Source organism: Coregonus lavaretus (genome assembly GCF_964263955.1).
Source record: "Coregonus lavaretus genome assembly, chromosome: 19".
Classification (NCBI taxonomy): domain Eukaryota; kingdom Metazoa; phylum Chordata; class Actinopteri; order Salmoniformes; family Salmonidae; genus Coregonus; species Coregonus lavaretus.
The window spans coordinates 9718621-9742502 of NC_140006.1; the positions used below are offsets into that span (position 1 = coordinate 9718621).

General features: G+C 44.2%; 1 protein-coding gene across 1 annotated transcript; it reads right to left on the reverse strand.

Moving 5' to 3' along the window:
- Nucleotides 1–316: 316 nt before the first annotated feature.
- On the reverse strand, nt 317–12882 carry vwa5b2 (von Willebrand factor A domain containing 5B2; the record flags this gene model as incomplete). Its single annotated transcript, XM_084183624.1, has 20 exons — nt 317–1111; nt 2236–2471; nt 2624–2674; nt 2967–3095; nt 3432–3563; nt 4637–4969; nt 5092–5329; nt 5448–5773; nt 5928–6144; nt 6265–6450; nt 6630–6744; nt 7937–8139; nt 9320–9430; nt 9768–9944; nt 10173–10297; nt 10410–10541; nt 11280–11437; nt 11628–11853; nt 12364–12579; nt 12744–12882. 20 exons carry the CDS (start codon nt 12880–12882, stop codon nt 317–319), a joined length of 4245 nt encoding a protein of 1414 aa, XP_084039750.1.
- Nucleotides 12883–23882: the final 11000 nt, after the last annotated feature.

The window sequence follows — 23882 nt, forward strand, 5'->3', positions numbered from 1 at the left end:
ATGATCAAGGCATTATTGTAGTTTCATATGGTGTACGTCAAGGCCACTTGGGTTAGTCAAGTAGTGTTTGCATCGTCAAGTCTCAATTTGACCTAATTCAATGGCTTTAAAATGATCTTGGCACTGGGGAAATATGGAATCGGGTTTCTTTATGTAGACAGGGCACAGAGGCATTAGTATTAGCAACCAGAGGTGCAACTGAACCTAATTATTTAAGGTAGGAGGCAACACTGGTGACACTGTCACATCAAATGTTGTTGTGACAGTAGTAAGAAATGTCACACATTGTGGTGGTTTTAACATGGTGACTATGTGGTCACATGTTGTTGGGATTGTAGCAGAGCATGTTGAGCTGGATGTTCTCGTCCCAGTGGCGGAGCAGCAGAAACAGCTGTCTGGCAGCCCCCTTCAGCCCGGCCAGGTCCACCCCCTCCGGCAGCTCCTGGCCCCGTAGCCAGAAGTCCGCCTTGGCTGCCACCAGCTCCCACTCCATGAAAAACCCTGCACAGCGGTGCTCCAGCCAGGCCAGAGCCACGGCCGTGGCCCAGCTCGAGCCCTCCAGGTCTCCCAGAGCCAGCTGGTCGCTCCCCTGGGGGTCTGGAGCTGCTGGATCCAACAGAGAACCCTCACAGACGTCAGTCTCTGAGCCGCGCCCGCTGTCTGCCTGGGTCTGGGGGAGAGGGCCACCTGTCATGTCAGGGGAGCCTTCCTCGGAGCTAGGGGGGTCGAGGAGGGTCATCAGGGGCTCTCGGCCCCGGTCGGAGAAGCGTCTCCTGCGGAGTCGGGGGTCCAGGATTGGGGGAGGGTTGTCTGGGGTGTGGGGGCTAACCGAGGGCTTGGTACCAGTAGAGGTGGAGGTGTGGTGATGGGGGGGACTAGGAGGCTTGGTAGAGGAGGTGGTGTGGTAGAGGGGGGTACCAGTTGGGAGCTTGGTAGTGGTGGAGGAGGGGATTGTTGGGGCGTTGGCGGAGGTGCAGCGGAAGGGGGGGCTGAGGCTGCTGCGGTGGCGGCTGTAGGGGGACGCCCTCTTCAGACGGTCCAGGGGAATCTGGATGCAGTCAGAGTAGACCTCTGTCAGGAGGAAGGCCCCAGATGCCAACTGGAGACGTACCTGTGGAGGAGATACCAGATACTAACTCTGAAATCAGGTACCCACCTCTAAATACTTCTTGTAGATTCATTATCAGTAGAGTACTTACAGTAAAGTTCACAGCAAGTTATCAGAAGTCTCAAAACTTGAAGGGCATTTCCACCACTTTTCAACCTCATATTCATTATCTCCAGCACCATACCATTGTCTACATATGTTAAATTGGCACACTTCTATGTTTTGTAGTACAAATATAAAGTTAGAAAGTGCAATTTGATGACGTCAAAGGTACAAACCTTTAAAAAAAAAACTGGGATTTTCAAACCCTATGAGATCGCGGACACTCATGCGGAGAGCAGGAAAATGCTCTCCCCCTGGCTAGAAACTCGTTGAAGGTTTTGAAAATAATGTTTTTTTCCCTACATTTAATCCTTCTCAATGATGTCACAGAGTAGGACTTTTTAGGAACTTTTATCTTTTTAACCACAGAACATAGAAACGCATAGTTTTCACATATGTAGATACTGGTATGATGCTGGAGATACTGAATATGAGGTTGAAAAGGGGTGGAATTGCCCTTTAATACAATTGCACTAAGGGCTTGATTAAATCAGATCCACTTTAGCCAACATCCACATGGCGGTTGTTTTGACAGTGTTGGAGGTGGAACTGCGTTAAGAGCTGTCAAATCCACAAGTGGCTCCTGACATTATACCTAAAGTGGACATTGCCATTGGCTGCACGGAGTCAATCCCATGCAGCCTTCTTTACAAGTTCAAACACTGGAATGTGAGATGTAATCTACACCTCAATTAGGATGATAGAAATCCTCATTATTTAGTTTAATTATTTTTCGATTTAATTGTAATTATTTCTATATAGCCTACACTTTCTCATTCTGAACTTCTAACACGAGTGGGGCAGGTGTGGCTTCGTGAAAATGATCGCAAGAGCAGCTGCTCACCGATTTGACGGCTCCAATGCAGTTCCACCTCCGACACCTCCAAAACATCCGCTATGCGGGTGTCTGCTATTGCCGGTTAACGCTTGATCTGATTGAATCTAGGCCTAAGACCTTTTAGGCACAGCCTGGATCTATTGTAATGATCGTATGATCAAATGCAGTGAGAGGACAGTTGTCTCACCAGAGGCAGGTAGTCTGGGTTCTCTGTGTCTGTGTGTTTCTCAGCCTCAGCAGAGAGACAGTGGCCCTTCAGAGGGGCCTGCTTCCCAGAGGAGTTAGGCGACCTCAGTCTGCCAAGAGGGAATCTGGAGCCAAAGAAGCTCTCCACAGACTTGCTTTCCGCTGAGCGTTGGGATCGGGTGGAGGAGGTGCCGGACACGGCTGATGGACTGGCAGGGTAGGGATTGCCCCCTGCACCTGAGGCACACACGTTTGATAAACAATAATGAATGGCTTTATTACAACAGGTTGTAGAGAGGTTATAGTGAAACAACTCATGAACTCGGATATTGAGTGATCGAATGGTCGAAATGTTCGGTTTGAGATTCAGCCAATGTAATGGCACTTACTGCTGTCCCAAGACTTCAGGCTGCAGGGGGAGGCAGGAGTATCATCCCTGTCTGGGAAACAACCAAACAAAATGGCTACTACAAGACCTGGAGTTCATTATTGTATGTAAATGTGTTACCTGTCAGGTATTTTAAATGTCTGTAATGTCTACTTGCTATGTCAATAAAAAAATAAAAAAAGTAATGTTCATTGTTTGTAATGTCTTTTTAGTTCTGTATCGGAACCCAGGTAGACTAGCTGACTTCATGGCATTGGTTAATGGTGATCCAAATAAAAATATACATACCATTTGACCTCTGCAGGTTTACTAATGACTGTAGGTTTATTGTATTGTAGGTTTACCTGTGGAGTTGCAGGTGTCCTCAAATTCCTCACTGTCTCTGCTGGAGGGGCGTCGGCCTAGTCCCACAGAGTAGGCCCTCTGTCTACGACTGCCTGACTGGGAGCTCCGTCTGTTCCCCAAACGCAACCCTACACATGACAGGACAACAGTCACCACACACCACTGCTATCCAAACCATACTCCTCTGAGCCTGGTTCCTCGCCCTCTTTCTTCCTAGGTTCCTGCCTTGTAGAGAGTTTTACCTAGCCACCGTGCTTCTGCATCTGCATTGCTTGCTGTTTGGGGCTTTAGGCTGGGTGTCTGTAAAACACTCGCTGATGTAAAAATGGCTTTATAAAAACCATTTAGTTGATGGAAATTTGATTGATACCCTTCCACCGTTAACAGACATATCAGTTACCATGCATATTATAAACTTAGGCCATCCGTTTTCAGGTTTACTGTGGAACTGTCTGAAGTGTTACCTGTGTTTCTAACTTCCACAATGTCTGATGGACCCTTGCTGGTGTTGGTGGCAGTAAAGGCTGTGTACATACAGATGATGTTACAGCTCTTACTGGTCTGGATGGCCTTCATACGGTACCGCTTAGCAGGTCCTGCAAAACAAGTAGACAGCATACAATCTATCATACGCATAGAGAGACAGGTATACTACAAAGCAGGATCAATTAGTTAGCCATCTAACTTTGATAAGCAACAAGAAATAACTCTAGATTTTCTGGTTCATCAAAGAAGCTAAACTTAGATACGGTCAGGTCTAAAATGATTGGCACCCTTGATGAAGATGAGCAAAAAAGGCTGTATCAAATAAATAATACAAATACAGAGCTATATTGGCTGTGTTTACACAGGCAGCCCAATTCTGATATTTTCCCAATAAGTGGAAAAATATCAGAATTCGTCTGCCTGTGTACACAGCCATTGCCTGCTAAAAAAGTAGGGAAATTATATTATTCATACAAATACAATTGCTCAGAGAAAGAGATTTTGTTTACCAAGTAAAACTTTTTTTCTCTCAAAAAGATAGGGGTCAAAATTATTGGCACCCCTGTTTTCAGTACCATTCAAATGGTGTTGCAGCCCTCCAGTAGAGTTCCAGACAGAATCTATGCGAAGTTGCATTAAAGCTGTTCTGGCTCATGGTGGCCCAATGCCCTACTAAGACTCTTCATGTTGGTGTTTCCTTTATTTTGGCAGATACCTGTAGCTTGGTATTTGTATTATTTATTTTATACAGTCTTTTGCTCATCTTGTGGTCCTCTGTAGCTCAGCTGGTAGAGCACGGCGCTTGTAACGCCAAGGTAGTGGGTTCGATCCCCGGGACCACCCATACACAAAAATGTATGCACGCATGACTGTAAGTCGCTTTGGATAAAAGCGTCTGCTAAATGGCATATTATTATTATTTATCTTTATCAAGGGTGCCAATAATTTTGGACCTGACTATGTGTTTTCGTTTGTTGAATCAATTAGACCATACCAATGTCAAGCATATCTTTTAAAAACATTAAGTTGTATCAGAATATTTAGGCAAGTTAGCTGGACAACTCTTTGATCCTGCTTTGTAGTATACCCCTCAGTACTCAACTAATCAAGGCTGAAACAAAACCCTGTACACCCTGTGATGACCTCAATCCCAAAATTGAGGAACACTGGTGTAAACCCTCACCATGCTCAATGTCACTCTCCTTCTCCGCCATCTTCTCAAAGTCCCTAATGGCAGAGCGAACGGTCAGCTGGTGGATAATTTCCTCCCAGAGGTCCCCCCCTTCTCCTTCTCCCCTGGACGTCCCTCCTGTCCCATGGCCCTCAGGGGCCCAGAGTTGTGTCAGGTCCACGGTGACCTCCCAGGAAACGGGCCTGCCTCCCAGGAGGCCGTGGATGAGGGAGCGACACTGGGCAGGGGGCGTGGGGGGGTCGTCCGGGGGGGCGGCGGTAAACAGGTATTCCGGGTCGGTGAAACTGTCCCAGTCCAGAGGAGAGACAGGGAACAGCAGGCCGTCTAGGGGGGGAGAAAGAGGGGTGGGAGAGGGTTAGTGGATTGATGGATGGAAAAGAGAGAGAAAGAGAGTCTGAGGGAGTTTAGTTTCAGACATCAGTTTAGAGGTGAGGAAGTTAACCTACTGGAGTCAGTGAGGCTCCTGCGGGACAGCCCTCCTCTGGGTGTAGGCTGGTTCTCCCCATCGCTCTCCTCCAGCCTCCCCCCCACTGCCTGGTCGAAGGAGACCCTCTCTAGCGCCCTCCGCAGGCGGTGCATGTCCAGCTCACCCTGGGGGGAGGAGAAACTCCTCGCAGACATGGCGGAGCGGGCCAATGCCCTCTGTCTCCTTCGAGACTCCTCCCCTGCACACAGACGCCCTGCCTGGATTGTGACAAGGGAAAACAGTTACACTGGGTTAAAAAATATTTACAGCAGTGTAGTTTAATGACTAAAGGCATGAGGTGGTTCAAACTGCAGTTGTAAACAAAGCCAGTCCTACCTTTTTTGACACGGAATCCGTATTCTCGGAGGAAGCGATCTGTTGCCATGGCGACTCGCCCCAGCGGGACAGGGTGCTTCTCTGTTCGGGTGGAGCCATCTTCTCGAGGCCCTGCGGCAGGGAACCCGTGTCCAGGCACGGGATGGGGAGCAGGTCAGGGGGGTAAGGGCCTCCCATAGAGTCAGAGGTAGAGGGGGTGTGGGTGTGGGTGTAGGGCAGACCCCTCTCACTGCTCAGGGAGCAGCGGGTCAGAACATACTGCTCCTGGATGTAAGAACTCTCCTGGATCCTACGACGAACATCACTGGACCATTCCACCTCCCCACCTGTGGATGAGATATCAGAGGAGAGCTTGTAAGACAGTTATAATCATTGTGCTTTAGCTGTAATATGCGCAAAGCCAAAGGAACTTTACAGGTGTTGGATTGAGGGAACTGTTTTTTTGAGTGACCATCTATTTTTTGAGTGTCAGTATTTCACCTGTACTAGTCCCAGGGTCAGTGTCTTTGGCACAGGAGAACTCTGAGGAGATTTCCCGGGAGATTTCCCTCAGCGCCTCCTCTAGGTCTGCGCCTTCTGATGATGTAACCAGAGGGAGGAGCTCAGACACAGAGGGAGGGGACAGCTCGTCGTTCGATAGGCCGAACACAGAGCCAACCGAGCCCCGAGACAAGCCCTTATAGCCCCGACCACGCCCCTACAGAACACACAAGGTGAGAGAATGGACTGAGTTTACTTTGTATTCTGCACAATATATATGCTGTCCACAAGACAGGAAACTTGAATGCCTTTCCAGAGGGGATAGTTGGACACTCACCTCAGTCTTCTTGCCTCTGAAGCTAGACACATCGTACAGGGTACAGTAGCCAATCAGGCGATTCCCTGGGTAAAGCGGAGGGATCTCATTGGGTGACAGGAGAGCCTCCATGTTATCAGGCAGGTACCAGTCTATTCGTACATCAGTGAGGACTGGCTCAAAGGCCTTCTTCAGGGACTTTATCAGCTGAGGGGTCAGTGATTAGTTAAACGTTAGAGGTTATAGGTTAGGGGTTAAAGGTTAATTCAAATGTGTTTGCATTTTCAGGTTGAGGAGGGAAGCAATAATCTTTGAACGTAGTGTGCATGTCCCCAGTAGCCTACTACAGTATCTCCCCACAAGGGGGCAGTGATGTCACTTCTCACCTTGGGCTGCAGCCTCTCCTCCTCACCCAAGAACTCTGTTGTTCCACCTGTCACCTTGGCAACGCCCTGTAGGAGCCTCCTGCAGGCTCTGGGGCCCAGGCCAAGACCAAAACACCTTGGATAATAACAGAATAACTTCTTATTCAGTTTATATATATAGGAGAGAGAGAGAGAGAGAGAGAGAGAGAGAGAGAGATGAGAGAGAGAGAGAGAGAGAGAGGAGAGAGGAGAGAGAGAGAGAGAGAGAGAGAGAGAGAGAGAGAGAGAGAGAGAGAGAGAGAGGAGAGAGAGAGAGTGAGAGAGAGAGAGAGAGAGAGAGAGAGAGAGAGAGAGAGAGAGAGAGAGAGAGAGGAGAGAAGAGAGAGAGAGAGAGAGAGAGAGAGAGAGAGAGAGAGAGAGAGAGAGAGAGAGAGAGAGAGAGAGGAGAGGAGAGAGAGAGAGAGAGAGAGAGAGAGAGAGAGGAGAGAGAGAGAGAGAGAGAGAGAGACTGTCGCAAATTTAGACAGATTTATTAGTTAGACACTTTAAAACCAGGTGATCTATGATGGATTTACTGTGTCCTTCGTATTCTAACCCTGAGTTATTAGCTACACACAGCAGTGTTATACACAACACTGAAAGCAATCAAATGGCATTTCACTAATTGAATGGCTGAAAGGGCCACAGGCCAGACTAATTGAAAAGGCCAAGTGACGGACAGCGTGCCGCTCTGCTCTGAATGCAGCTACCTCTGTCTGGCAGGGTAGACTGACTGTCCCACATGAATATCAATACACGCACACTCACACACACAAACACAGACCCAGGCATGTACACGTGGGCTAGGGTTAGAGGTTGGAATCACATTTGTAGTTTGACTGCTCCATAAGTTCCTCCGTCTTCACTAACATAGCCAGTGTGCTGTCGGGGGATAGCTGGGCTAACAGTAGAATACTCATGAAGGATAAATATAGTTATTATTGTGCAATGCCCAGGGAGCTGGGAGGGGGGAGGAGGGTGGGTGGGAGGGAGACCAGACCAGACCAGACCAGAGGGGCATGGCAGTAACTGCAGAGGGAAGCACTTAGTGGGATTAATGGGTGTGGCTTATATCTGCTACGACATACTGTATCAGCCACTCTCTCTCTCTAGTAACTCTCTCTTTTCCTTCCTCTCTCTCCTTCCAAACACACAGACTTACATAGACACACTTTATTACCACAATATTCAGGGTTGAACCTACAGTATCACTTTTGATCAATACAGTAGATTTTAAATGCTTAATGTTCCCATTTCTACTCATTCTACCAGCTGCCATCAGACAATACCTGGCAGCACAAGTGTTCCTGCGGACCAGCTCCAGCACCTTGCCTACACTGCTGACGCTGCCGTCTGTGATGATGAACACCTGGCGGGGGCAGGAGCGCTGCACGGGCTGCTGGTACACCCAAGACAGCGCCCCCAGCAGGTTGGTTTCCCGCATGTCAGCCCTCATCTTCTGGATGTACTCACAGGACTGTGCCAAGATCACCTGGGGAGAGAGGGGAGGGGAGGGGAGGGGAGGGGGTAGGGTAGGGGAGGGACAGATAGGGCTACTGCCTATTGGTTAATATTGATGGACTCATTAGATAAGCAGTGTATGATCACCAAACTATGATTTTAATTACTTTAATCAACAAGGGGGCATGAAGATGTAGGGATAGCATACATCTACTGTACACTAAAGAATTGACAGAAGGATAGTATGATATGCATCAGATTGGGCGAGGAGAAATGAAGGGCAGTGACACGAGTTATGAGTTTCAATAAATCTCTTGTTATCTGTCTGGTAGATCGGGGTAAATAATGTACCTTCCTATTGTTTGATCTGTAAACATTGGAATACCACAATAAATCAAACAGACATAATCCTATATTACTATTGACGTTAGAATGTAATCAAGCCCTGTCCAACCTGTAAGGGAATACAAACATAACAAAACCTGTAGTAGACCATCACTGAACAACAAACAATGTAGGTCACCCAATGTCAGCACCTGCACCTGCTTAACCCAAATCACAAAGGGGACACAAACGCCCATGACAATCTGTGATTTATTAAACTAGACAGAGAGAGAGAGAGAGAGAACTGGTGGCTCATCCTCATTTTCCTCATTGTAATATGCATGAAAGGTCACCATATGTTGTTTAACTGCTGTTTGTCCTTGCACAGTCCTAGTCTGGCTAAAACCTGATACTCAGCTGCTAGGGCAACCCTGGTGTGAGCTGACCTGGACTCTGATTGAGGTGGAACAAAGAGGACAGAGAGGACAGGACAGAAGGTCCACAAGTGATAATAAAACATGTTTTGTTTTTTTTTCATCTTGGTTCTGTTGAGAGCACCTTGTCTGACTGAGCATGTTAAGTTGTTCACATAACATGGTTTGTAGATCTTCACACATGTAAGGTTGCATGGAAGTTTATGGTTGCTCTCATGGTAAATGGAAACCTTATTGTCAAGGTTATACAGTATATTTCCCATTCATTTGGGATTGAGGCTGCAGATTTCTCTTAATGCATATATATGGATCTACATAATGGATCTACATAACAGATGGTGGGGAATATGAGTGCAAGTCAATAATAGATTACTTCTTTGAGGAGTGAAAGCATCTGACAAACTTTGACTTTATAGGGTGAACTATTCCTTTGCTCTCTGAAGTAGTACTTACGTCTGTGCAGAGCTTGCTGGTGGTGAACAGGGCTTTGATGGTGGTGCCGAAGCCTATGATGTTGAGCATGGTGCCTGGAGGAAGACTCTTCAGAGCTACCACCATCGGTTCCTGTTGGGACAGGAAGTGGACATGGGGTTAGTATTGAAAAGTCTGGTCTGAGGATGTTCTTCTTCCGTGTAAAAACAATTCTTTGAAAATCCACGATTCAGATCCCCTTTATATTTGTAATATCTTCCAAATAATTACAATTTACTTCCATTGAATATGCACAACCATAACCCTTCACCAGAGGGAAAACCATTCCCTTGAGACAGATTCCATGTGATATTTTCTCCATAATTTTAACAGCCCGAGTCAGGGTGGATGGGATTACCTTCATGTATGTAGATGTGTTTTTACCCCCTCCCCTTCACTATGTCTGTGTCAGTGTTTTCTCCATCATCACCTTGATGCGGTGGATGTTGATGCCGCTCATGCTGCCACTGCGGTCTATGAGGAAGAGCAGTTCCCTGGTGGCACGGTGCAGCTCTGGAGGCTCAGACAGCAGGTCAGGACAGAAGTTGAGCATCAGGACCGGGCTGCTCAGGATGTCCTTGTGGTACCGCTTTCTCACAAACTCCAACTGTACAGGAGGATTGATTGATAGAATTTATTAGACAATAAAAAATAGAAAAAACATATACAGCCAGAATATATTGTATGTTAGTCCAAATAATGTATAGATGTATTATAAGGGTAAGAAATACTATTTGCCAGGTACTGGGTTGGGTAAATAGTTTCATGGAAATATAATAAAGCCACACACTGTTATTTGCACCCAAGTGATTTTTTAGCTTTCAGTCCAGCTCACCTTCTTCTCTGGTTCCAGCTCTTTGCGAGCACAGCGAATGAAGTCGCGGCGGGAACAGATCTGCTGCTCGTATTGGCTGAAGGTGAGCCGACCCCTCTCCAGGATGACCAATGGGCTGTGAGGCTCTGGAGGAGAGAGTTTGAGGACAGAACTCAAGATCAGTGAGATAAGGAAAGAGGCCATCGGAGACTATTGTGAAACACGCACACCCACACACATACAAACACTCTCTCTCACCGCTGAGGTGCAGTATGATCTCTATGTGTCTGTCATAGGGGTGTTCCTGTGCCAGGGTGATGTAGGTGGCGGAAGCACTCTGGGCGCTGGGGTCTGCATCTGCCCTCAGGGCGTGGGTAGGGCTTTCCAGACCTGGGCAGGGGAAGGGGACAAGATATACCCAGTTCAACAACAACACTTAGTCCTATTAGGTGAAGGGGCTAGGGGTAGGGGCCAGCTAGGGGAAGAGGTTAGGGGAAGGGGCTAGGGGAAGGATACACTCCCTCTCAGACAGGCCGGAGTAACTCCACTCCCCTACAGGCCCTCCTAGCGCCCAATCTGATTGAGTAGCCTAATTTCCCCCACCTAATATCTTGACTGCTGTACAGTACAGTTACAGTAGCCTGGCCTTGTTCCAAACACACCCGCTCCCTCCTTTGTTTCTCAGCTCCCTTACTCTGTCCCTCTCCCTCGGCTGCCTCACTCTGAGTTCCTTGTCCAGCCTCCCCAGACACATTTCATATTTCACTATGGGAATGCCAGGGCCAATTGTATCTGTCACTATGTCATTACAGGAGACAGGCTAAAGCTAGAAAGAGCTGTTTCTCCCACCCTTATCCCACCCACTCAAGTGCTTGCTGTACTCAAAGAACTCCTCGCTATATGAGCCAAGTTACAATTGCCACCAAGTGGGTTAACCCTATTGGTATGATGCGTAGGGTGTTTGCCTTTCATGCCAGCAACCCGGGTTCACTTCCCTGTCCCGCTCTTCGCTACAATATCACAGCAAAGCTACTTAGTGGGAAATAGGTATTTTGACATCAATGGGACTTCCTGGGTAAATAAATGTGTGCCAATGAATAGATAGATGGGTATATAATATGGGTGTACCAGCCAGCAGGCATGCCCCTCGGACCAGCAGCTGGAAGTTGAGCTCGTAGGGTGCCACGTTGGTGGCAGGGCTGGTGAAGATGGCATGGGCACACTGTTGCTCCAAACCCAAAACCCTCTCCTGTTTCCCTGAGGTGGCTCCAAAACAACTGGTGGGTCTGCAGGGGAAGAAGAGTAGGGATAGATTAGAAAGGAAAATATTAAGAGCCAGAGTTTGAATTTCACCTGAACTTTTGGTAATTCCAATAATGATATGGGATAATGTACATTTTTTCAACACTTGGGAATTAATTTAATTGAGATCAAACTACCAAACATTTAGATCATTTTCAAAGGGGAGGGGAATACCCTGTTTCATCTGATTTCCCCCCATTTTCACTTTTGCTTGCAGTGACCTGCCCTGTGGCGATGGGAGTGAGTACTGTGGGGTAGACCAGGCGGATCGCACCACTCTTCAAGGTGGGGAGTTCCATGGTCGTGCTAATGATGACAGATACAATGTCCATCGGGCCAATGACCCCTGTGCCTACGATGAAGGTGGTTCGCTCCAAGTCTTCATCTAGGATGAGATGGCCTAAAAGACAGAGATTCAGATAAAAATCTTCAGAGCATGGTTCCATGGATTAAATAGAATCATAACATTCACTTAAAGTTGATACATTTTTTATACTAAGTGAAAGCCATTTCACGAAGAGGCAAGAAGCCAAATCCTTTTAGCTTCAGTCCTCTGCCCCATCCTACAAGATTATACCATTATATTAAATTAATCAAGGGAATGAGGTAAAGGGGATTTTTATATATACAGATACACTCCTTCCGTCCTTCTATCCATCCAGCCCTATCTCTCACTCCCTCCCTCCCTCCTTCCATCCCTACCTCCCTCCCTCCCTCCCTCCCTCCCTCCCTTTCTTTCTTTCTTTCTTTCTTTCTTTCTTTCTTTCTTTCTTTCTTTCTTTCTTTCTTTCTTTCTTTCTTTCTTTCTTTCTTTCTTTCTTTCTTTCTTTCTTTCTTTCTTTCCCTCCCTCCCTCCCTCTCTCCCTCCTTACGTTCTGCCGTACCTCTCTCCTTCCCCCCCTTTGCTCACCATTGGTACACTGCATGTCCAAGCTGGAGTCCCCGCAGCAGCCCCACTCCCGTCCGTTGCCACATTGGCCATCGAGCCCCAATCCTGGGCAGCAGTCCAGACAGCAGTCCTCCAGCTTCCCCCGACTCTGGATCTGAACTCCCACCATCCGGCCAGCAATTACCGCCTCAAAGCCCACCACCACCTCCTTCTCCCCTAGCGGGTACACAAACACACCTTGGGGGAGAGGGGTGGGGGAAAGGTGCAAGGGGCATTGAATAAAAGGACAACAGACAACAGTTGAAGACCTACATTACAGAAAGACTATTACAGAAAGACCAAGACAAGATCTGGCTATAGATGACATCAGTGTGTGACCTATGACCTGAGCTGTCACTCACCCTCCACAGGTTCGGTGTCTGTGTTGGCGTAGGTGAGATGTGCGGTAATGCCCAGGGAGCAGCCGTTGGCACAGGACTTGATGCAGGAGGCCTTGAGGAGCAGCGGGGCCCACGTGGACCGGTTTCTCAGGCCCACCATCGTCTCTGGATGTGAGGAAGAGAGGAAATCATTGAGTTCAATGTGTGTGTGTGTGAGCATGTGTGTAAGTGTGTGTGTGTGTGTGTGTGTGTGTGTGTGTGTGTGCATTCAAATGGCCTCAATTTCTAGCCTTATCAAGGTGAAGGATCAGAACCACAGTAAGGAAAGTTCTTCAAGACCAATTATGTGCTTCTAAATGAGGCTTATTCTCAATTCATGGAAAGAACATTGGCCTCGAATCGGCTCTGATAATTATTTCAAAATGTCAGCTAAAGGTCCCCACGGTTAATGAACCTTGCTGCAGGGCAAGGTAAACATGTACTGTTTTCACATGAATTACCTGTGTAACCGTGAGATATGTTTATTTACAGCAGCCCCCTCATGCCTTGGGCTTCTACTCTGGTAACCTAGCTATCCCCTCTCTCCACCTGCATAGCAACCGGCTGCAACATTGTTGAAGCCCAGCTCAATCATTAACAGACTGGTCAACACTCCATGGGCTCCAGGGCAGCATCTCCTCAACGGCTACCTAATGCAAATCCATACTATACAGCTTCACAAGTCTTACCTGACCACAGAGGAGATAAGAGTGGGTTGTATGATGTATCTTTAGGTTGTGTTAGTGGCACAATATGGGAAAGAGTTCAGGTAAGCTAGTTGGATTACTGGAACCTCTTAGAAAACCTATGAAGCAGGTGTCCTCCTCAAGAGAATGTTAAGAGTAAATAAGAGATCTATTAACAAATATAAACTATTCTCATCTTGAAAATACTTACATCTTGTTGTTTAGAACTTTAAACTTACAGGGATGTCCTTCCAGTTTAACATCACCCTGTGGCTTGCATCAGCACCAAACACAACACAACACAACATGAAACAGGTGCTGCAATTAAGCCCAGCAGGTCAAAGAAGACCATAAAACACACTTCTTAGTGATTTACCTTTTACTGCTCCTTGAATAAAACAATGTTCTGGGAATCTGGGCTATAACGTGCAGGTGTAATGGTTTCTAATGGTTTAGTGTTAGTGGACCCACAGCTCAGTGAGCAGTAAATTGCGCAGTGCAGTCTGTGATTGTTTGCTTTGGTCTGGGTAATGGTCGCTACATCCACCTCTGACTAAGTAGATCAACAGCTTCCATCTGGCTACTGTGCTCTGGAGGGATGGAGAGGGGAGCAGGTAAATACATGTCTGTTTGGGAGAAGGGGAGGGCAGAAATAAGCCAAACCAGCATTCAAAAACAAAAACTCGATTCGAGTAAAACACACACAGCAGAAAAGGTTACTTGTTAAATGTAAATGTCTAGATCTTACAATTAAAGGTCTCGTCATCTTCCATAACGGACTACTGAATAAATCGGTTTAATATAAATACCAGTCAAAAGTTTGGACACACCAACTCATTCAAGGGATTTTCTTTATTTTTACTATTTTCTACATTGTAGAATAATAGTGAAGACATCAAAACTATGAAATAACATATATGGAATCATGTAGTTACCAAAAAAGTGTTAAACAAATCAAAATATATTTTATATTTGAGATTCTTCAAAGTAGCCACCCTTTGCCTTGATGACAGCTTTGCACACTCTTGGCATTCTCTCAACCAGCTTCATGAGGTAGTCACCTGGAATGCATTTCAAATAACAGGTGTGCCTTCTTAAAAGTTAATTTGTGGAATTTCTTTCCTTCTTAATGCATTTGAGCCAATCAGTTGTGTTGTGACAAGGTATGGGTGGTATACAGAAGATAGCCCTATTTGGTAAAAGACCAAGTCCATATTATGGCAAGAACAGCTCAAATAAGCAAAGAGAAACGACAGTCCATCATTACGTCAAGACATGAAGGTCAGTCAATATGGAAAATGTCAAGAACATTGAAAGTTTCTTCAAGTGCAGTCGCAAAAACCATCAAGCGCTATGATGAAACTGGCTCTCATGATGACCGCCACAGGAGTTACCTCTGCAGCAGAGGTTAGAGTTAACTGCACCTCAGATTGCAGCCCAAATAAATGCTTCACAGAGTTCAAGTAACAGACACATCTCAACATCAACTGATCAGAGGGGACTGTGTGAATCAGGCCTTCATGGTCGGATTGCTGCAAAGAAACCACTACTAAAGGACACCAATAAGAAGAAGAGACTTGCTTGGGCCAAGAAACACAAGCAATAGACATTAGACCGGTGGAAATCTGTCCTTTGGTCTGATGAGTCGAAATTTTAGATTTTTGGTTCCAACCACTGTGTCTTTGTGAGACGCAGAGTAGGTGAACGGATGATCTCCACATGTGTGGTTCCCACACCGGAAGCATGGAGGAGGAGGTGTGATGTTGTGGGAGTGCTTTGCTGGTGACACTGTCTGTGATTTATTAAGAATTCAAGCCACACTTAATTAGCATGGCTACCACAGCATTCTGCAGCGATAAGCCATCCCATCTGGTTTGCGCTTAGTGGGACTATCATTTGTTTTTCAACAGGACAATGACCCAAAACACACCTTTAGGCTGTGTAAGGGCTATTTTACCAAGACGGAGAGTGATGGGAGTGATGCATCAGATGACCTGGCCTCCACAATCCCCCGACCTCAACCCAATTGAGATGGTTTGGGATGAGTTGGACCGCAGAGTGAAGGAAAAGCAACCAACAAGTGCTCAGCATATGTTGGAACTCCTTCAAGACTGTTGGAAAAGCATTCCAGGTGAAGCTGGTTGAGAGAATGCCAAGAGTGTGCAAAGCTGTCATCAAGGTAAAAAGGGTGGCTACTTTGTAGAATCTCAAATATAAAATATATTTTGATTTGTTTAACACTTTTTTGGTTACTACATGATTCCATATGTGTTATTTCATAGTTTTGATGTCAACACTATTAATTTACAATGTAAAAATAAAATAAAAACCCTGCAATGAGTAGGTGTGTCCAAACTTGACTGGTACTGTATATATATATATATATATACACATATTTTTAAAATATATTTTATTTTATTGTTTTCCACTAACCCTACCACCCCTCCCTTAATTGGAGTAAACTCATGAACCACAACACTTAGGCTTCTACTTCCAGCTTATACATACTATATACATGTTACAGACACAATCTATTTGACAATAGTTATCTTTTGTTTGTTTTTACTCCTATCCTTCTGCTCCCCTCAACCCCTCCCATCTATTTGTGAAGACCATCCAGTTTGATTTCTATTTGCCATTTATTTTTAACTGTGCTGTTTCACAAAAGTTCTGAACCTATATACATTTTACGGACACAGTCTATTATACATTAGTTTTCTTGTTGTTATTAGTCCCACCCTTCAGCTCCACTCAACCCCTCCCATCTATCTCTTAACACCATCCATATTGGATTTCTATTTGCCATATATTTTTCAACTGTGCTGTGATGTTTTACAAAAGTTCTGAACCTTTCTATTCTCATAGTTTCTACAGATTGTAAAATAAAGATAAACATTTTTCCTAAAAGTATTATTATATTATTTATTGATTGACTATGACTTTTCAAATCACCCAGTAGTGCTATCTGCAGAGTTAGCTCCAGGTAAATGTTGCAATTCCTCAGCCATTTCTGTACCTGCGACCAAAAACAAGCTACATATGGACAGTACCAAAACAAATGATATAATGATTCTGTCTCTTCGCAGCAAAATCTGCAGAGCTGGGATTGTTGTATCCCCCATATATATAAGAATAATTTTGTATAATAATTTTAATTGAAAAATTATTTTTTGAATCCGCTGTCGTTTTGCGTATATGTTCTCCAACTATCTTTGTGTTACCATTTGAAAGTTGACATTTCCATTTTATTCACATTTTAGTAAATTTATCAGCCAAAACATGACACCCACCTTGTATTCAAGAGTATGCTGTGTCTGAAGAGATGGCGGGCACAACACAAACCCCTCAGACGATGTCAAATAGTGTCTAAGCTACAACATAAATTATATGAACACGAATAAAATTGGAGTTGATGCAGGTTTTTTTTATATTGACGTTAAAGGTTAAAAAAGTACGTAATTTTTATTTAAAAAAAACATATTTTTCAAGAAATTTAAAAATATTTTGACAATCTGGTTTTCAAGCTTTCAAATGATGTAAAACTCAATTATTTATATGTTTTAGTGATGCAGACATGGATGTCTCCTGGTAGGATGGGGTATGCAAAATGGGTCAACTTTGAGCACGTCTATCTCCTCAGTGGTGTAAAGTACTTAAGTAAAAATACTTTAACGTACTACTTAAGTAGTTGTTTGGGGTATCTGTACTTTACTTTACTATTTATATTTTTGATTCCTTTTACTCCACTACTTTTCTAAAGAAAATAATGCACTTTTTACTCCATACATTTTCCCTGACACCCAAAAGTACTTGTTACATTCCGAATGCTTAGCAGGAGAGGAAAATCGTCCAATTCACACACTTATCAAGATAACATCCCTGATCCTCCCTGCTGCCTTTGATCTGAAGGACTCACTAAACACAAATGCTTCATTTGTAAATTATTGTCTAAGTGCTGGAGTGGCTATCCGTAAATAAATAAAAAACAAGAAAAATTGGTTTACTTAATATAAGGAATGTGAAATTATTTATAATAATATAATAATAATATGCCATTTAGCAGACGCTTTTATCCAAAGCGACTTATAGTCATGCGTGCATAAATGTTTTGTGTATGGGTGGTCCCAGGGATTGAACCCACTACCTTGGCGTTACAAGCGCCGTGCTCTACCAGCTGAGCTACATACTTTTACCTTTGATACTTAAGTATATTTTAGCAATTACATTTACTTACCCAAGTAGTATTTTACTGGGTGAGTTTCACTTTTAATTGAGTCATTTTCTATTTATGTATCTTTTATTCAAGTATGACAATTGGGTACTTGTTCCACCACTGTATCACCTGAATATTTTGGCAAAAAAAATCCCTTTCTGACCACTTCTACCATGGGCAAACATGTATGGAAGGTTTCGTTCAAATCAAAAGGGTTGCAGTCAGAAAGTTATTGAAATCATATGGAATGACAGGAGTGTGTGTGTGTGTGTGTGTGTGTGTGTGTGTGTGTGTGTGTGTGTGTGTGTGTGTGTGTGTGTGTGTGCGCGCGCGCGTGTGTGTGCGCGCGCGCGTGCGTGCGTGCGTGTGAGAGGGCAGCAACCTGTTAGAATCATCAGGTTCTCAACACACAATTTTACAGATGGTCTGCTCTGTCAATTATGTCAATTTTAAGTACAAATTGTTGATTAATAAAATGTGACAATCTTGACAATCCCTTTACATCACTTAGGCCTATAGACAAGCCACACAAATTCAAAGGATTGCTGTATCATCAAATTATTTTTGCAAATGCAAATACCTTAAATTGAAGATTATTGTAAGCCTACAGAAGTGCATAAGCCCCTAACAAAAACTCAGTGCAGATAGGCTAAACATGACACAGCATTGAGCTGCCCATTGTTTTTAGTGTGAGTCAAGTGACTGCAGGGGATATACACAGTGAGTATAGCCCTACCGCAGGCTATTTGCGTTAATAATACCCCTTTGATAAAATGCTAAATCAATACATTGCCTTGCATTTACTTACCGTGCTTTCTGCTTCTCTGTGGTCACCGCGGGTCCCGTTGTTTCTCTCTGGTTCCTCTCACTGCTCAGCATCACTCCATCCCACTTCTGTCTTCTTCTTCCGTTGTTAACCCCGCGAGGGTTTTTACCGGTAAAGGACGTACCCTGTTCTCCTCTGTGCCTATTTACCCACGCGCGCACGCGAAAAACGGACGGTGCCGAGCGTGCGCCTGCATTGACACACACACACACACACACACACACACACACACACACACACACACACACACACACACTGTTACTAATCTCTGAGTCACTCCATTTTACTGTAAGGAGAACTATAATGATTGATGAGGATTCATTGACAGGGAAGACATTGTTGTGAAAATAAATAATAGTATTCTTATTCATTCAGAATAATGCTTATTCATTCAGTATTAGTGTATTATATGGATTACATTGTGGCTTTGAAGTTAAACAGGTATAGTCCCCAGTAAATTAAGCAAAGATAAACATACTATATGTGTCTGTTACTGATCTACATCTGCATTGCTTACTGTTTGGGGTTTTAGGCTGGGTTTCTGTATAGCACTTTGTGACATCTGCTGATGTAGAAAGGGCTTTATAAATACATTTGATTGAATCAATCCTACATATCCCATCCCTACCTGTCACCATTGTAAACCAAACAGAAATACTGCCCCTGCACCAGTTGCTGTGGTGGACATAATTCGCTGTCTGTTCTGTGTCCAGGCAATTGGCTCTGACCATAGCCCATAACTCAAGATAATGGCTGATTGAGCCAGGAGAGAGCAGATAATCTGACTATGCCTGCCTCTCCTCAAGAGGTCACAGTCTGACACATGGGGAGAATATTAATTTCATTTCCTTGATTTCTCATGTCCTCTCTCCTTGCCTCCTCAAATCCCATTGGATGAGAAGGTCAGAGGGAAGAGCTATTTGACCTTCTCATCCAATGGGTTTTGAGATGTTGGCGAGGAGAGAATATTTGAGGAATCAATTAAATGCAATTGAGGGTCTCCCGTGTACATTCTAATCAGTTGCAATACTGGCAAAAGGCAAACAGCTTTTTTTTCTAAAACGGCTTCCTCTCCTTTAACTGCTCTGACCTATAGGTCTAATCAGTATGGAACATGCCTGCCTGGAACTTGCTATCACTGACCTTTACTAAGTCTAGATAGTCTGAGTTACTGTGAAGAAACCATGGTAACAGGTACAGTATGTAGTTACATTGGCACTGGCAGGTGTTGCATCTGTTATGATTGTTAAGGTCATGTGGCTGCAGGTACACTGATGTAAGTTGAGCATCAACCTAGCCTCAGGGCATTTCGTTGGATTTGGGACACACATATGTATCCCTCCATTTAGTATCATATGTTACGTTGCATTACACTACGCTACCTTACGAATGGAATAGCGGTTGTACTTCATTGTGGTCAGGCTGTGAGTATAGATCATGTGTATAAGACATTATTAATATTTATTAACAGATAATAACACACAGACAACAGGTCACTTAAAATATAGCACATTGAATCAAAGTTTATACACAAATTAATGTGAGCAAAATACATATTTTGGCTATAATAAAATCAATAATCTTCTGTTTATATTGATTCTAGCATTATAGTTTCATATCCCCATTGATTGGATTTGTCATGAAGGAAAAAAGATTGATTGCAGCATTGAGGACAGCATGCTTGTACCTTGATACAAAAAAGACAAAGCCTTTTGCCAAATAATCAGAAACAACTAATTTGTTCCTTCTGACCTACCTCTACTTGTAGAATTCAAAAATACAAAATGTAGGCCTACTTCACTTTTTATTCATCTTTGTCGCCATCTAGAGACAAAGTCAGGTATCGCTGAGGAGTTCTAACTACCAACTACAGCACGACAGACTGTTTTATGACTAACAAGAGAGATCAAGCTTTATTTCATTTACAGTTGAAGTCGGAAGTTTACATACACCTTAGCCAAATACATTAAAACACAGTTTTTCACAATTCCTGACATTTAATCCTAGTAAAAATTCCCTGTCTTAGGTCAGTTAGGATCACCACTTTATTTTAAGAATGTGAAATGTCAGAATAATAGTAGAGACAATTATTTATTTCAGCTTTTATTTCTTTCATCACATTCCCAGTGGGTCAGAAGTTTACATACACTCAATTAGTATTTGGTAGCATTGCCTTTAAATTGTTTAACTTGGGTCAAACATTTCGGGTAGCCTTCCACAAGCTTCCCACAATAAGTTGGGTGAATTTTGGCCCATTCCTCCTGACAGAGCTGGTGTAACTGAGTCAGGTTTGTAGGCCTCCTTGCTCGCACACGCTTTTTCAGTTCTGCCCACAAATGTTCTATAGGATTGAGGTCAGGGCTTTGTGATGGCCACTCCAATACCTTGACTTTGTTGTCCTTAAGCCATTTTGCCACAACTTTGGAAGTATGCTTGGGGTCATTGTCCATTTGGAAGACCCATTTGTGACCAAGCTTTAACTTCCTGACTGATGTCTTGAGATGTTGCTTCAATATATCCACATCATTTTCCTTCCTCATGATGCCATCTATTTTGTGAAGTGCACCAGTCCCTCCTGCAGCAAAGCACCCCCACAGCATGATGCTGCCACCCCCGTGCTTCACGGTTGGGATGGTGTTCTTTGGCTTGCAAGCCTTCCCCTTTTTCCTCCAAACATAACGATGGTCATTATGGCCAAACAGTTCTATTTTTGTTTCATCAGACCAGAGGACATTTCTCCAAAAAGTACGATCTTTGTCCCCATGTGCAGTTGCAAACCGTAGTCTGGCTTTTCTATGGCGGTTTTGGAGCAGTGGCTTCTTCCTTGCTGAGCAGCCTTTCAGGTTATGTCAATATAGGACTCGTTTTACTGTTGATATAGATACTTTTGTACCTGTTTCCTCCAGCATCTTCACAAGGTCCTTTGCTGTTGTTCTGGGATTGATTTGCACTTCTCGCACCAAAGTACGTTCATCTCTAGGAGACAGAATGCGTCTCCTTCCTGAGCGATATGACGGCTGCGTGGTCCCATGGTGTTTATACTTGTGTACTATTGTTTGTACAGATGAACGTGGTACCTTCAGGCATTTGGAAATTGCTCCCAAGGATGAACCAGACTTGTGGAGGTCTGCAAAAAAAAATTCTGAGGTCTTGGCTGATTTCTTTTGATTTTCCCATGATGTCAAGCAAAGAGGCACTGAGTTTGAAGGTAGGCCTTGAAATACATCCACAGGTACACCTCCAATTGACTCAAATGATGTACATTAGCCTTCTAAAGCCATGACATCTTTTTCTGGAATTTTCCAAGCTGTTTAAAGGCACAGTCAACTTAGTGTATGTAAACTTCTGACCCACTGGAATTGTGATACAGTGAATTATAAGTGAAATAATCTGTCTGTAAACAATTGTTGGAAAAATTACTTGTGTCATGCACAAAGTAGATGTCCTAACCGACTTGCCAAAACTATAGTTTGTTAATAAGAAATTTGTGGAGTGGTTGAAAAACGAGTTTTAATGACTCCAACCTAAGTGTATGTAAACTTCCTACTTCAACTGTACTATAATTAAGTTCCCCACACAAATAAGCATTATCATTCAATAACTCAGTTCCCTCCTACACACATAGCATAAAACAACACAGATAGTTGTTTGTTGAAAATATAGGTTTAGAAATCCATGTTGAGGTGAGGCTACTGGTCCATATGCTTTGGAAAACTCTTAGTGTCTCTCTTTCTGATGGAGGGCAAAACACAGTACTTGTTGAGGGAGCTGCTGGATACTTGAGGTACAAGGAGTGGATGTGTAGACAAGGAGTATGAGTGCATCGTATTTGTATTGGACTCCACCATATCTGCTGCTGCTTGATTATGACTGGGATAAACATGACTGCCTGGCCGCTCTATACTCTTTGCGTCTGGAGCATGGTGCTCTTGACTTTGAGTTAGAACTGGGTACCGATGGTGTCCCTGTCCCTGTCCTTGAGTGTTGTGTGTGTTCCAAGGTTGGTCCTCCTGACTTTGAGGTTGTGGTTGTACTGGGTATCGCTGCCGTCCCTTAGATGACTTGGGCCTGATTCTCTGACCTTTCAACTCTGGTTCGTCTTGGTCAAAGGAACCGCTACTCTTCCCTCTGTTCAGGTCATCCTGAGACACACAGGGGGTCTCAGCCGGATGTGGGGATCTTGAGGACGCCCCCTCTCCAGACCAGTTGACAGGAGCTATCTTCGATGCCTGGTTCAGGGGAGGTTGACTCGGAGTCAGGTCATGTGGATGATGAGTTTCCACTTGAGATTGGTTCCTCTCTCCATCTGGTGTGTGCTGGGAGGGTTGTTGTTGTTGTCGTCGGTACCCCCTGGCGGACATGGGCCTACCTACAGGGGAGGCCATGACGCCTAGGTCCCTCAGTGGAGCAAAGCTGTCTCTCTGCTGGTGCCTCTGATGATGCCTAGATGGCACCACAGCACCAGTAGCAGCTGCGGTAGTAAAGGTATTCAAGTTTCCACCATACATGCCTTGTGGAGTCTGAGAGCGGTGCTGGCACATTGACACTGACACTACCTCTGCATGTTGTTGGGTAACCACATTTACAGATGGGTCTGGGTCAGGTGGAGGATACCGTTGTCTGGCCTTGACTGATTTGGGCCTACTGGTCAGAGCCCTGCTGACTGCGTCCTCCAAGCTATCTCTGGAACCACGCTCCATGAGCTACAGATAGAGATAGTACTTAAGAGAGGAGACACGTGGTCAGGTTTATAACATGCTGCTCAAATAAAGCACTGATAAGATAACCATCACAAGCTTCTAACACCACACTGCATTCTCACTCCATAGAGGTGTGGCTCAAAGCCTTAAGTAATGCAAACCTCTCTGTATGCATATTATAAACATGAGCATTTTTATTTAACAGCTCAAAAAATATTTATTGAAGTTTATTCTTATTTACGTATTGTGCATATCTCTATTCAAAGCATGGACCATTATTGCTTTTGCATGTAATATTACAATAACAACCGTTATTCAAATACTGTGTAGTATAGACTTCATGTGTCTATGAATGACCCTATGCTTGTTAGCTCTTATGGGAATGAGCTGAATACCCCTTCTGACTTGAAATCTTTTAAGGGACTTGGGCTAATGCACCTAAATGTGCGAAGTATGATAAAAAGAAATGGACACAATTGACACTTGGGTACAGGACTCGTGTCCTGACATTCTGGTTCTCTCAGAAACATGGTTAAATGATTCTGTATATGATAAAGACATTTTAGTAAATGATTATAATGTATTTAGATGTGACAGATAACAGAAAGGAGAAGGAGTGGCCATATATGTAAAATCTAATTTAATGGCGTCCCAATCTTTAAATGTTTCTGTTCGCAAAAAACTTGAGCTCCTGGT